Source organism: Tenebrio molitor, chromosome 2 (assembly GCF_963966145.1).
Source record: "Tenebrio molitor chromosome 2, icTenMoli1.1, whole genome shotgun sequence".
Taxonomy (NCBI): Eukaryota; Metazoa; Arthropoda; class Insecta; order Coleoptera; family Tenebrionidae; genus Tenebrio; species Tenebrio molitor.
The window spans coordinates 149904-163652 of NC_091047.1; the positions used below are offsets into that span (position 1 = coordinate 149904).

The window sequence follows — 13749 nt, forward strand, 5'->3', positions numbered from 1 at the left end:
CAAAATATGACTCAACCACTTGTTGGAAAAAATACTGACTGAAGAACTATCGTTCAAAGTAAAATTAAGTGAACTTTAGTGTTTTGATTTATTTATGTTGGTATTAAGGAACGTTTAAGCAACATCCGAATCGAGTTCTCCGCGAAATCAAATCGTATTTTAACATTTGCTATATAATACGTTCTGTGGAATCGGGTAAAGAAGAGGGGCATTCTGCGGTTTTAGAGGGTTTTTCTTAATTTCGTATTCGTTTAGTGTGTGTAGGTGGTGTGTAGTCTGGTGTAGTCTGTGATCGATGTTTTGCATGTGTGGTTGTGCTTAATGGTGTATATCCCTAAAATTTAAGAAAGTGAATGTTTGCATGATTTGCACCTGTATAGGTTAAAACGCAAATAACACTAAGTTCATTAAAATGGATGACGAAGCGGAAACGTATAAATTATGGCGTATACGCAAAACCGTCATGCAGGTTCTTTACCTAACCTCATTTTTTTTAAATAAATTGCAACTAAACATTTTAGTTATGTCATGATCGTGGCTACTTAGTAACCCAAGATGAGTTAGATCAAACTTTGGAACAGTTTAAAGAACAATGTGGGGATAAACCAAGTGAGAAACGACCCTCTCGAAGTGATTTAACAATTTTGGTGGCGCATAATGATGATCCCACTGATCAAATGTTTGTTTTCTTCCCTGATGAGCCTAAGATTGGTATAAAAACGATAAAAACGTACTGTCAAAGAATGCAAGATGAAAATATCCACAGGGCCATTATTGTGGTCCAGCAAGGAATGACTCCTTCAGCTAAGCAGTCACTTGTTGATATGGCTCCCAAATATATACTAGAACAGTTTTTGGAATCTGAATTATTAATAAATATTACTGAACATGAATTAGTACCAGAACATGTGGTAATGACGCCGGAAGAAAAGCAAGAGTTATTAACAAGATAGTAAGTATTTTCATAAATTTTAATCAGCAGAAATTTAATTTTGCCTTACAGTAAATTAAAAGAGAACATGTTGATGAGAATACAGGCTGGAGATCCAGTAGCTCGATATTTTGGCCTGAAACGTGGTCAGGTAAGAATTGTTCTTCCTTCTATGTATTGTAATTTTTTTCTGCTATGTGGGACTTGATAGAAAAAACTATGTAAAATGTCCAATTTATTTTTTATAAAAAAAAAAGAATGTAAAACGTCCAAATTATTTTTTATTTTATTTTTTTTTATTACGCTAACTACAGCTTAAGCCTATTTAATATAATAAATTAACATGGTAGCCATACCCCTTTCCGCTTAAAAAAAAAACTCCAATTTAAACTACAAACTTATAATAATTTCATTTTAACTAACAATAACAGTCACAAAATTCACATTGGTTAAATACTCGTAAAACATCATTATAATGCAGTTTTTTTTGTTTATCAGTTTGTTTTTTAAGAGCGAGTTAAGAATAGTGTAAAGTTGGACTTATTTTTTAATTTGAATATTAGTATTGCTAATATGGTATTTGCCTCTTCAACTCAACTTTCTAAGAAATGAAGGCAATTGTGCAATTTATAAATGAAATTAGATGCAAAGAATGAAACTTTCCTAAGAAATTTTTATACGTCACAGAATAGACTGCAGCTCAACGATTCAGCCAACAGAGCGCCCCAATCTCAATCTATACAATTTATTAATTTCAGCTCTGTTGCTTTGAATTTGTATAATAAATTATCATTTAGTAATGTGAAACGAAAAAAAGGATAAAAATATTTTCAGCACGTTTTTCTATACTCAGTGGCACAATTAATCGCTCACCGCTTTAAATGACTTAGCTTTGTCAAATACATATGTGTATTTTATGAATCAAATTTTATGGACAAGGGAAAAGCATCAAAGGCGGCTTAATAATAATCGATCTATTGAAATACATAAATGAGATAAATCAAGTAAAAATTCAGATTTATTTGAAAATATGTAGTTCATACAATTTTGGTTGGCGGTTAATTTTGTCGCTGAGTATTGTTCGTTTTATGAAAAATATTAATTGCCCACTGATGTTGGAGAATGTGTTTGGTACTTGTCCGTTAAATTCAAGTTGATTTGGATTCTTTATGTGTACTCAGTTTATATATTTTGTTGGCGCGAGGATTTTTTTTAAATTTAATATTTTACATGCCGGGTAATAATTAAGGCTTTCTTCGATTTTGCTATTCGAATAGTTATTCGAATACATATTAGAATTTACACATATTCGAATTTTACAGTCAGTCAGCTATTCGAATAATTCGAATACGATTCCCAGTCTTAGTAATAATAACTGGCTCATTATTTTTTTTGTCGCATTTCCCATGCAAAACGGCTGAATAACATGCGGGTTATAAAGTTGATAAATTATACCATTCTTGTGTTGTTGCAGGTGGTTAAAATCATTCGGCCATCGGAAACCGCCGGACGTTACATTTCCTACAGGCTTGTCTGTTAAACTAATTTAAATTTTAACTGACACATTGTCATCACTGAAATGGCAAGAACGCAGAGTGCAGTTTTTCGTCCAACAACTGTCTGTGACCATTATGTCAGTTTATATTTTAATTATTCGGTAATAAAATCAATTCTTTGAATGTTTTTTAATTGTGTCTGCGTCTAGAATAATCCATCGAAAATTAAATTTCCATTCCCAGTTTTCCAGTTGGTCGTTCCCCCAATCGAGGTTACGTCGTCGTTTTGAATATTTGATAACGGCGTGAGGTAGCGGTGGGGGCGATTGTGTTCATTGATTAACTATTAAATAAGGTTTGCATAATTCGAACTCTACATGGGCGGCCGACGACGCGGCATCTTCTCTTCCATCCTCGAATATTGATCGGGGCTCCTGACTCGCCTATTTTGCTCAGCAGTGTTCGCCACGCAAATATTACCCACCACCATGGACAGACGCAATTATATACTATTGGCGGTGGCAGAAAAAACGTAGCATTCTCGAATAAGCAGGAATTGCATTACAACAGGGATGACAAATATCCCAGAAATGGAAAATGCATAACTTGTCTTTTTTCCAATTGAGTTAAAAAAAATGTGGAAACAAGAACGCTAACAAATAATATTTTGAAAATTTTATTTTTTCTGAAGATAGATTTTTTTCAGAATTTAAGCGCTTGTTGAATAGATTTTTTCTTCAAACGTCCGTAAATTATGACATTATCCTGCTGCATTGATAATGCTAAAGTGTCACTTCGTCATGGCTTCTAACGAGCTGACGAGCGGCAGATAAAGTTATTATCTCCGCTGAGAGCGGCAGATAAAGTTATTATCTCCGCTGAGGGCGTCCGTGAAGTTATTATCTCCGCTGATGAGCGGCAGTAAAATAAACTAGCCAAATCATTTGAAATTCCTACCTGGTTTCTAACATGTCTTAAATAATTTGTTATGAAGGTTTGAAGAAAAAATAGTATATGTTATTCGGAGCAAAAATGGTTTTATGTGCTTTGGCTGGTTTGTCTGCCTCACTGCGTTCGGCAGCCAATCTACCAGCCGCAACACATAAAACTTCATTTTTGCTCCTCATAACATAATATACCATTGTATTATATTACATTCAATTGCGGTTATTATTGTTAAAAATAAAGTATACTACAATGTCTCACAATAAGGTTGTTAAGAAAAGTTATTCGCCAAAAATCGTGTAAAGGAATTCACCAAAACTTTCAACTCTATGGTGCACATTCTGGAATCATTGTGTACATATTTATAGTAAAATGGTCACCGAAGCATATTCTAGAATGCCTCTTTCGTGGTCCACGACGATACCTGTCCAATAGGTCGTCTACTTTTTACAGGTCAGTGTGCTTGGAGTGTTCCATGTGTGGGACTCAGTTCCCCCTCTTCTGGCGCCCTCTGCACCTTGCGCCATGTGGCCAACATAAACAAACGACATTACGCACGCGGGGGTCGAATCAGCTGTGCAGGCGGTGGGGAGCGCGTGCGCTGATGCATCTCCATGGTCCGGCTCGTCCGTCAGTCAGTGAGAGTGTGTCGTTGATGGCGGTGGCCAGGCGGTTGTGCTGCTCCCAGGCCGCCGGAGGGGGCCCCTTGCTGAGGGAGCTGGGGCCACGGTCCCCGGACTCTCTGCTCGACATTACCGCCAAAATAGTTGCCGAAAACATACCGTTCCAACGGATCGAGGAACGGTACGACCGTATCCCCGAACCTGTGCAGCGCAGGATCATCTTCTGGTCCTTCCCTCGAAACGAGCGTGACATATGCATGTACAGTTCGTTGTCGCGAGTGCCTCCAGTTAACGCCGGTGGTGAACCTCAGAACTTGTCGTTTTGCAAGGGATTAAAACTGTTGGAGACTGGTTGCGTAGACAGCGTCCTACAAGTCGGTAAGTTGCTCAGCACGACTACTAAAGCCGAACATCCCTTCGACATGGTCTTTCGATCTTTGTGAACGGCGGCAGCTTAATACGGGCCGACTTATTTTTTTCACTTTCTTGCTTTTTGTTATCAACGTACACATACACCAGCGAATCGTAATAACGTAAACTTTATCATCGGAAAAATTTGATTCGTCAGTGGTCACAGACGAAGAGGAACATTTACCATTTTGCAGCATGTCTTTTTTTAGGTTTTAGGTCACAAAGATTGGCATAATTCTGTATTTTTTTTATTAAACTTGTATGTGTTTTTTTCAGTGAGTTCTTTCTATACTTTCTATATTTTCTATATTTATGGTTACCAGAACGAAGTTTTTAAAAAAGTAAACCTAGAGACATTGTAAATATAACCCAAAATTTAAATACATGTGGTGAATAAGTTGTTTGCAGAATTTTGACTGCCCTGTATTATAAATAATTTGTTAATAAAATTTCGTTGGGGAAACGAAAAATAAATTGTTTCAATCCGTTCTTATGGTCAATAATTCTCTGTAGGTACTAACAGTCCCTAAAACATCGACCCAACGACGAACAAGTGGTTGACTTCCCGTTGGTTTAAAGATTAAAGTCTGACCTTTTTTTTAAAGGATTGCAGAAGTGCAAATGTACCATAAATTATTATTGTAAATTTAATGTTAGGACATGATGGCCAAAAGAGACATGAACAACGACGGTACCTATCTTCGAGCCTATCTTGAATGTTGAACCAGTTTAATGTAACTCCTGTGAGAGTTATTTGCAGAATTGTTATAAAAATTGTCACAAGAGTGGCAGTGAAAGTGTGAGTTGATCAAGTAAATAACAACAAAGCATAGATTGCGTTTGAAGTAAGTTGACAGGTTGTCTTAATCTAATCTTAAAATATTTATACATAATAGTCTATCTATGTTGTATGTATATTTCGATGAATTGAGTGTATTACAGTTTGTGTAGTTGCATATGTATGTGCAAGAATAACAATTCAATTTATTTACAAACATCACATACGTAATAAATGCATATTATACACAATTCAAAATAGATATCTACATAAAGCGACTTATATTACACTAGTGTAATATGAAATTTTCTATTGCACAACTTTTTTTTTTAATAAGTATGAAGTAGGCTTCATTATCAACAAATGACACTGACGTCAAGTTAATAAAAGTGTGATTTGTTTTGTTGAAACGTCAAAGTTTGTTTAAGTAGGTATGAGTATTCAAAGAAGTAAAGAAATGAAAACGATATACAGGTCGCTAAAAAGTATGGATACAGCTAAATATGTATTTTCAGGACGGTTTAGCAGAGCTCATTCAAATTTGGCACAGTTATAAAAGAAGTATCGTATGATCAAAAAGTCTTTGGATCCCGATAGCCATGAAATGTAAAAACCATCCATAGATTTATTTACTTCTACTGCCCGTAGTATTTATGTGTACTATGGCGGACAAAAAATTTGGTTCACAACTGTCATTCCACTCACGTACCTATATTCTAAAGCAGCCTTTAGGAACGAATAACCTCACTTCACATGTTGACATATTGTGTCCATGTTCTTATGGGTGACAGTAATAGATGTCAAACTTTAATTTGCAAACGTCAATCATAATGACAATAAAGGTTAAACTACACTTAATTTTTGTGAAATGACAGGAAAAGGGTTGACGAAACTTTTTGGCCGGAATAGTACTTCAAAATAGCGCTAATCTCACACGTAACTCGTTTAAACATAAACGAGGCGAATAAACCCAATTACAGTGATAGCTTGTTAATTCCACGGCAACCGTGATCCAAAGACTTTTTGATCATGTACGATATTTAAATTCTATCGTCTGAGATTTTTTTAAATTTTCTTCTTCCATTCATCGTTTATAGTAGGAAATCCTCGAGGAAATCCTATCAGAAAAAGAAGAAATAACTGGGGGTTGTAATGAAAAAAAATATTGATGACGTCATTATTAGGAGATGAAAAGCTGATAAGTGAAGTATGTATGTACTGAAGAATATGCACTTTTTAAAAACAAAGTTGACCTCTTCCAAGATTTTTCTCAGAAATTAATATTTACATACTTACAGTTTTATCGAATTTATTCCGAACTTTACGAACGCACTGTATATTTCTATGTCGTTATATCGGGTGCTTTTTTAAATTTCATCGCGTAGTAGGCGTTGAAGAGTCGATTGTGAACGCATCACTCATGTAAAACGTAAGATTTAAACATCTGATCCGTGATTCGTAACCTGTATACATAATGCGTTCACAATCGACTGTTAAACGCCTACTATGAGGTGAAATTAAAAAAAAAAAAAACATACGATAGTTATTCAGGTGTTAAGGGCTGTTAAGAAGGCCATAACGAGGAAGGAAGGTGTTTGAGGCCCGACCGAGGAGGACCTAAAGTATCTGTCACAGTGTCACAATAGTGCTAATAAATAGACTACAATGGCAGAAATTTCAATATTGCTGAAGAAGGAAACAATTTTTGGCTATGGAGAGTGTCGTAAGAACTTCAATGACACTGTTTGTTTTCTCGTGGAACACTATCTCAGTGGCGGCCGCTCTAGGCGCCAAGTGGGAAGGGGCGCCAAAATCCGATTTTCGAAAATGTTTGTATTTTATTACCAGAAACTGAATTATAATTAATTCGAAGTTGTCGACCAAATGGAGACTACAAAATTTAAGGTTCAGAGAGTTGTCAATTTATTTGAAGACACAGGAAGCGTACGTGAACTAAATTACCTTGTTAAAAATTACGTTTTTAAGACTTGGGTTATTGCATTAATGGGAATTTACTCTTCACCGTCTAAAATATGTGCATTTTAAATTTCACAAAAATCAGTTGGAAAATAACCCAGCTATTAGACTCGAAACTCTTAGCTGAGACACTGTATAATAAAAATGAAATGCTGTTCGTTGGTAAGCGCATCACTTGAGAACGGCTGGACCGATTTGGCTAATTCCTTTTTTAAAATGTTCGTAATTGTCCGAATGAGGTTTTTATGAAAAAAAAAGGAAAAGTTGCCCGAAAAATCGTAAAATTCGGGAAAAACTGAAGGTGGTTTTTTCAATGGGTTTTTGTGATGGATATGCGTAATTTGTTTTTTGTTTCTGTTTTGTTCGTTATGGTCTTGGAAAAACTTTCAGAAAAAAAAAATTGGGAACAATTACAAAGGAAAGTCGAAAAATTCGTACAAAGTTCAAAAATTATAATTTATTTCATACTGTCCGGTAGATGCTCGATTGCATCATCAATTTGAGTCCGGTAGGTGAGTTATAACAGTATCAGAGCCGGAAAGTGTCACTTAGCAACACCTACCGGACTGTTTTCATTTTATACATCAAATCTGACATTGAAAAGTGAAAAAGTCAAAAAATATTCGATCTAGAAAAACAATAGCAACGGCCGTTGCCACAGGAAAAAAGGTGATGCTATTTTCACAATATAATGTGATTTTTTAATTTTTGAAATAAAATGATGATGCACAAGAGACTTCCAGTATGAAATAAAATACATTACGATATACATCCGGTAGTACCGAGTGACTATAAATGATTGAAAGAAAATAGTGGATTGGCAACACTGATGCAGTTGGTAGTGCAAGTCTTCTCGTGCATCATCTGTCAGTCATTTCTATTTAGGTTAGGTTAAGTCACGAAGTACATTGTCGATTTAGACTTTTTTGACGTTTGTTTGAATTTTAAAAATTACGTGTGTCATGCCAACGATGTTGCCAACTAAAGATTTCAAATGTGTTACCAACATAACCAAATAATTTTCAATTATTTATAGTCACTCGGTACTTGTAACAGGTACTCGTTTAGACATTCTAGACTCGGCTCCTAACGTCGCCTCGTCCATAATGTCTAACTCGTACTGTTACAAGTAACCTACCGGACTTATAACGTAAATTACTATTTGTGTATGCACTCTCGATCATAACCGACGATAGGAACGACATATTTGATTGATTCTTTTTTTTTGTTTGATATGCTCCCGGGATGGAAATAACTCTATTGAATGTTTTCAATTAAAAAAAAAAAAAAAATGGAAGATTTGGAGAAAATTCTGGAAAACGCATTTCAGCCTAAATTAAAATAAAATTATGTTTGTTATTACTTTTGCGTTGTTTGTAGTTGTTTCATTTCTAATTTCTATTCCAATTTATTTCGCTACGTGCACAAATGTCATCTGACAGCTGATTGTCAAATTGTGAATGAAACCAATCGGATTGTTTATTTGAACATCGATGTTGCAATCGAAATCGAAATGTAAATAACACACCTTGAGATTCATTGTGATTTCAAATTGAATGGAAGAAAATAAATCATTTGTTTGACATGAAATTCTGACTTAATTAAATTGTGACTTAAATTTTGGAACAAAATGCATGGTTCCAAGGCGATCACATTCCAGGCACATCACACATTTCCATCATTTCAGTAGATTACTGGCGATAGAATTCATCTCGCATGTAAAATTTCTCATTTTTACTTTGTTTACACCTTTCCAATAGCTTTTCACAAATTCACAAAACAATCACAAACAAATTGATTGAAATTTGGATTGGATAAGACAACGTCTGTCGGGTCAGCTAGTTCTAAATAATTATTAAATATTCAGCATTTGAAGAGAAAGAATTAGAAAATCATCCTGTTAAAACCTCTGTTAACAGCCCTGAGTGTTACCAGGGTGTTATTGACAACTTAACAGATCTCGATTGTTAAACGTTATTTATTCCATAGCACGACGAAGAATAAAACAATAATCTCTACTACATATATTGAGTACTAAAGAGCCAAAGAGTAGCTTTAGTGCTACCTACTCGTACTATAACTTGTATCTATTTGTTCAGCAATGTAGTGTCCAACGTTGTAATATTCTGTTCATTTGTGTGCAAAGTTCTGTAATGTAATCATGTTCTTATGGGCTAAAGTCATATCCAAATCAGACGAAAAAGGAAAATCTTAATGTACTGACAACAGTGTTACATGCTTTCGTTTACAATCGTTCATAATTTTTCGTACTCGTATGAGCTTCTTGGTGATCGTTTACTCGTATGAGCAAATTGATGTGTTTGGTGTGTTAATTGGTCGTATCACAAAAACAAGGTTTGTAAATACATAGATAAAGTAACTATTGTAAAGGCGGTCTTACACCAAGGCAACAATTGGCAACATGTTGCCGGCAACATTTTTTAGTAATGACGGGCAACATTACTAAAAAATGTTGCAGGCAACATGTTGCCAATTGTTGTCTTGATGTAAGGCCGCCTTAACGATTCACAGGAAGTATACTTACTTTTTTTTAGAATAAAATCGATTAAAAAAGAAAGATTTTTTCCCTAATCTAAAACAGTATTAAACGTTCATATACTCGTACTATTCCGGACACGGAATCTTGGCCACAACTGACATTTAACTGACAAATATGTGTGAACTGGCCTTTATTGAATATAACGCAACTTTTGACTCGATAATGCCATTTCCCTGCTTTTTTGATGTCACAAGAAAAACTTCAAAGTGATTTTTAATAATTGTCATTTATTAATGACACTAATGGGTTTACATAATTTTTTTTAGAAATGTCTAAAAAATGTTGGCCAAGATTCCGTGTCCGGAATAGTACATAAGGTAAAGGTACTTTAATAAATATGACATAACATGCCTGACTAATTTTCTTTATTGTTATACAGGTTATTATAAATGTTTCTAACATCGTAGGTTAGGTAGCTGTGCTCTTTATTTAGGTGCGCCGCTACGCCAACTGCATGATTTAGAGTAATGACAGAAAAATGATGTCCAAAATTAATGATCGCAATAGTACCTACTATGGCGGCCAAAAAATTTTAGCCGTCATTATCTTGAGATTAACGTAAAGCGTAAATAAACCTTTAGGAACCGTAATCCCACTTTCGATTCTTGTCATTTTGATATGCATATTGTTATCAATTTAAACTGTTTAAAGTTCAGATATTCCAAAAATCCGACATGAATGAACAAAATTAGAGGAGACGTACGTAGATACGTACGGTGAACGTTCCGTGTACCGAAAATGCCAAAATAATTTCGAGTTTTAAAATTTACTGCCAAAAAAATACAGGCAGAATATAGCCTAAGGGAGTCCGTTTCGGCTCAGGGACGCGAGGGTCGCGGGTTCGATTCCGACCCAGGGCGAAAAAAAAAAAAGGCTATATTCTATCTCGTGATTCGGAAGTCACGTTAAGCCATTGGTCCCGGTCTATTGAGTTGGTCATCACGCCCCTCATAGATTTGTAAACCAGTCCTAGACTGTGTAACAACATTTTTTATCAAGACGGTAATCATAATGACAGTAAAGTATGGATTACAAATTAATTTTTTGAAATGACAGAAAATGACGGCTAAATTTTTTTGGCCGCTATAGTACTATTGGGGACTATTGGGGACAAAATACTTTGGTCGTCATTCTTCTGTCACTTCAAAACGAATTAATGTAAACCAAGCATTAACGTCAAGTCAATAGTGATGACAATTTCAAATTATTGACTTTTCTCTTGTCAAAAATATGGCACCATCCACCATTCAAAAATTTAGAATCATCTCCCTTGTTTCTGGGGTATTGTCCATGGGCCAAATTGCCTTGTGGAAACCTTTTCAATTTTTCCTCCTAGGAATATCTCCTTCAGTTGTCCATTTTTCGGTATTTAACATTTTGCAATGATGAGTTTGACAGTGACAGTGGTTGACAGTAGTAAAAAATAAGGTTAACCGTCCTAATGCTTGCTTTACAACTTTATGTCAATCAACTGACTTTGACGACCAAAGTAATTTGTCCCCAATAGTACGTGTTCTGACCCAAGTGCAAATGACTCGAAACACTCCTATTGTTAATATCGCGTACTACTGCAATCATTAAATTTTGGACATCATTTTTCTGTCATATAAAAAAATTTATTCTAAATCATGCTTTAATGAAATTGTCACACATGAATGATGAAATTGTCAAATTGATCCGTAAATTGATCTACAATTTGTCAATATGAGTGATGACAAAATACAGTGTGGAATAAAATGATTTACATCTAGTTACCTTTGGAATTTTTGCACATGTAAATTTTCCTGTACCGCTCTACTTTTTTTTCGATGTGCTGAACTATTAGTTCTGTCAATAAATGTCATCAATCGAATTGACAATTATTGTTACAATTTACTAAATTGAATTACTTAACAAACGTTGGTGGCCACTTTCAACACTAACTGTGACTTGCTTTTGTTAGCTCCTTTTTAATTTCAATCTTAACTTTGCGTTCATATCATCCCTTCGCAATAAATCACATATGGAATTTGGATATATATTTTGAGGTTAGGCTTTCTTTTTTTTGTAGAGCGGCATTTCGTATTTTTACAAGGGTAATGTAAAGGTAACTACAGGGTCTCTATAAATGATTGTCGGGTCCAGCCAGCCATGGAAACTTGTCAAATTTTGAATGTGCCGCTTTGTTCGGCAAATAATGAATGTCACATTTTCAGGTTAGGTTGTTGGCTTTTAACCAGGGACAAGTTTCAACTGTGCTTTACTCTTGCTAACATTAATGTATTTATTATTTAATATCAACACCAACAGGGGAACAATTATTGCCCCCATCGTACCGCCACACACTGTACAGGAATTGGTATGAGAACAAATCCAAACAGATAAATACTCGTATTGACAACACCTTGTCCCCGTATACCACAATACAATACTGCCTTTTTGTCTGCTGTAGTGTTTTCACATTTCTTGTTTTATGCTAGTGGTAAATACGGCCTAGACTGAATTGTCGAATATGGTATTGACTCCCATTTTTTCTTCCAATATAAATAACAGTGTTTTTCATAACAAGTAAGTCTTACTGGTTTTTCAACAAAATCAAATGTATTCAACAACATAATTTACAACACTAAATAACGATAACAAATAGGTATTTTTTATAAAATAGATTGAAAATGTCCCCTATTAACTTCTAAACACTTGACAATTCTTCATTTATTTTCAAAAATATTTTGCAGCATTTCTTTGTTAAGGGTACAGCAACACTGCTATCCACAGTTCCACACACCAATTTTCAAAACATGTAAAGGAGTCTCTACAAATTGGTGTGGATTCTCAGCACTCCAAATTCTGAAATTGAGGTGATTTTCAAACTGATTACATTATTAAACACAACTTTGATAATCTGCAGGTTGGAGTTCTTGTACAACACTAATTTTATAAAGATGCAGTTGTAGCCTATTTTTAATGATTTTGTGACAAGTGCTTCGTGGTACACCAGATTGTTGAGATAAACAGGCTATGGATATCTGTAGAGTCTTTTCCACCATTTCTTTCAAATCCTCGAGTATTTCATCAGATACTGGTGGTCGTCCTAATGATTTACCCTTTCTAATTGTTCTGATTGTTAAAAATCTGTTCACAATTCGCTTAATGTGAGTTAACAATAATCTTGAATGTTGTTCGGATATTTTGCTGGAATTCATTTTTACAAACAGATAATTCCCCATTACTAAACCTTCCATTTCGAAAGTAAAAAACCACAATGAACGTGTTCTGTTCAACAGAATAAACCATTGTAAAGAAAATAAAGCTAAAATAAAACATAAATCATTAAAGCATACCTAACCACACAAATTTTGCCAGTGTATTTACCTCTAAAAGCGGACGTACTTGCAATTTTTATTGAAAAATACAGATTTCTGGTGTTTATTAACTGTGATTAACTGCGATAAAACGAATATAAGGAACCAAAACTCCACTGACAAGCGCAAACGAAACGTCATTCACTAATGTCAGAAGTGACCGTGAAAACGAACTAGAATTTGGCATCGGTTTCAAAAAAGCGGAACAGTAAAATTTTTTTCCAAGGCTGGCTTGACCAGACAATCATTTATAGAGACCCTGTAGATGTAAATCATTTTATTCCACACTGTATAAAGTTTGTAGTTTTTATTTATGTGTTTATTTTCTAGTTTTTATAAATTAAAACCTCGCTGTATTCCATTTGTCTGATTTTTAAAACTTCTTGAATGTTTTTTCGGTAAATCTAACATTCACATTTTCAAAATTGACACAACAATCAAAATTAAGGTTATTAATACATAAAGGTCGTTTTAGAATGTATGACAGCATGATGACACTAGTGTCCAAAATTTTTTGATCGCGACCGTACGTGGCAGGTCTTCTCCAGTTTAATACTGAATATGATGTCGCAAAATTTTTCTAAAAAGTCTGAATCAAAACAAACAAAAGCGTCATTGCTATAACATCATCCACTTTTATCAGTTCGAGTGATAATTACGATATTTTTGTTATAAACACACGTCGAC

General features: G+C 34.7%; 2 protein-coding genes and 1 long non-coding RNA gene across 3 annotated transcripts in view; 2 read left to right on the forward strand and 1 right to left on the reverse strand.

Annotated features, from left to right (window-relative positions):
• The first annotated feature begins 140 nt into the window (after positions 1-140).
• Polr2E (DNA-directed RNA polymerases I, II, and III subunit Rpb5) lies at positions 141-2610 on the forward strand. The gene is made up of 4 exons (XM_069038937.1): positions 141-469; positions 522-952; positions 1004-1082; positions 2406-2610. The coding sequence occupies exons 1-4, from the start codon at positions 413-415 to the stop codon at positions 2469-2471; spliced, it is 633 nt and encodes a 210-aa protein (XP_068895038.1). The 5' UTR covers positions 141-412; the 3' UTR covers positions 2472-2610.
• A 1376-nt stretch (positions 2611-3986) lies between these two features.
• The window catches only part of LOC138123991 (zinc finger SWIM domain-containing protein 5-like), a 58422-nt gene continuing 48659 nt past the window's right edge, over positions 3987-13749 (forward strand). Inside the window, exon 1 of the mRNA XM_069038875.1 lies at positions 3987-4373. Coding sequence (XP_068894976.1) covers positions 4028-4373 — 346 coding nt within the window. The 5' untranslated portion in view covers positions 3987-4027. The remainder of the gene's footprint in view (positions 4374-13749) is intronic.
• LOC138124020 (uncharacterized) lies at positions 12283-13593 on the reverse strand. Its single transcript, XR_011156974.1, has 2 exons — positions 13073-13593; positions 12283-13010 (listed from the first exon to the last, which is right to left on the reverse strand). It is a non-coding gene; the product is annotated as an uncharacterized lncRNA (long non-coding RNA).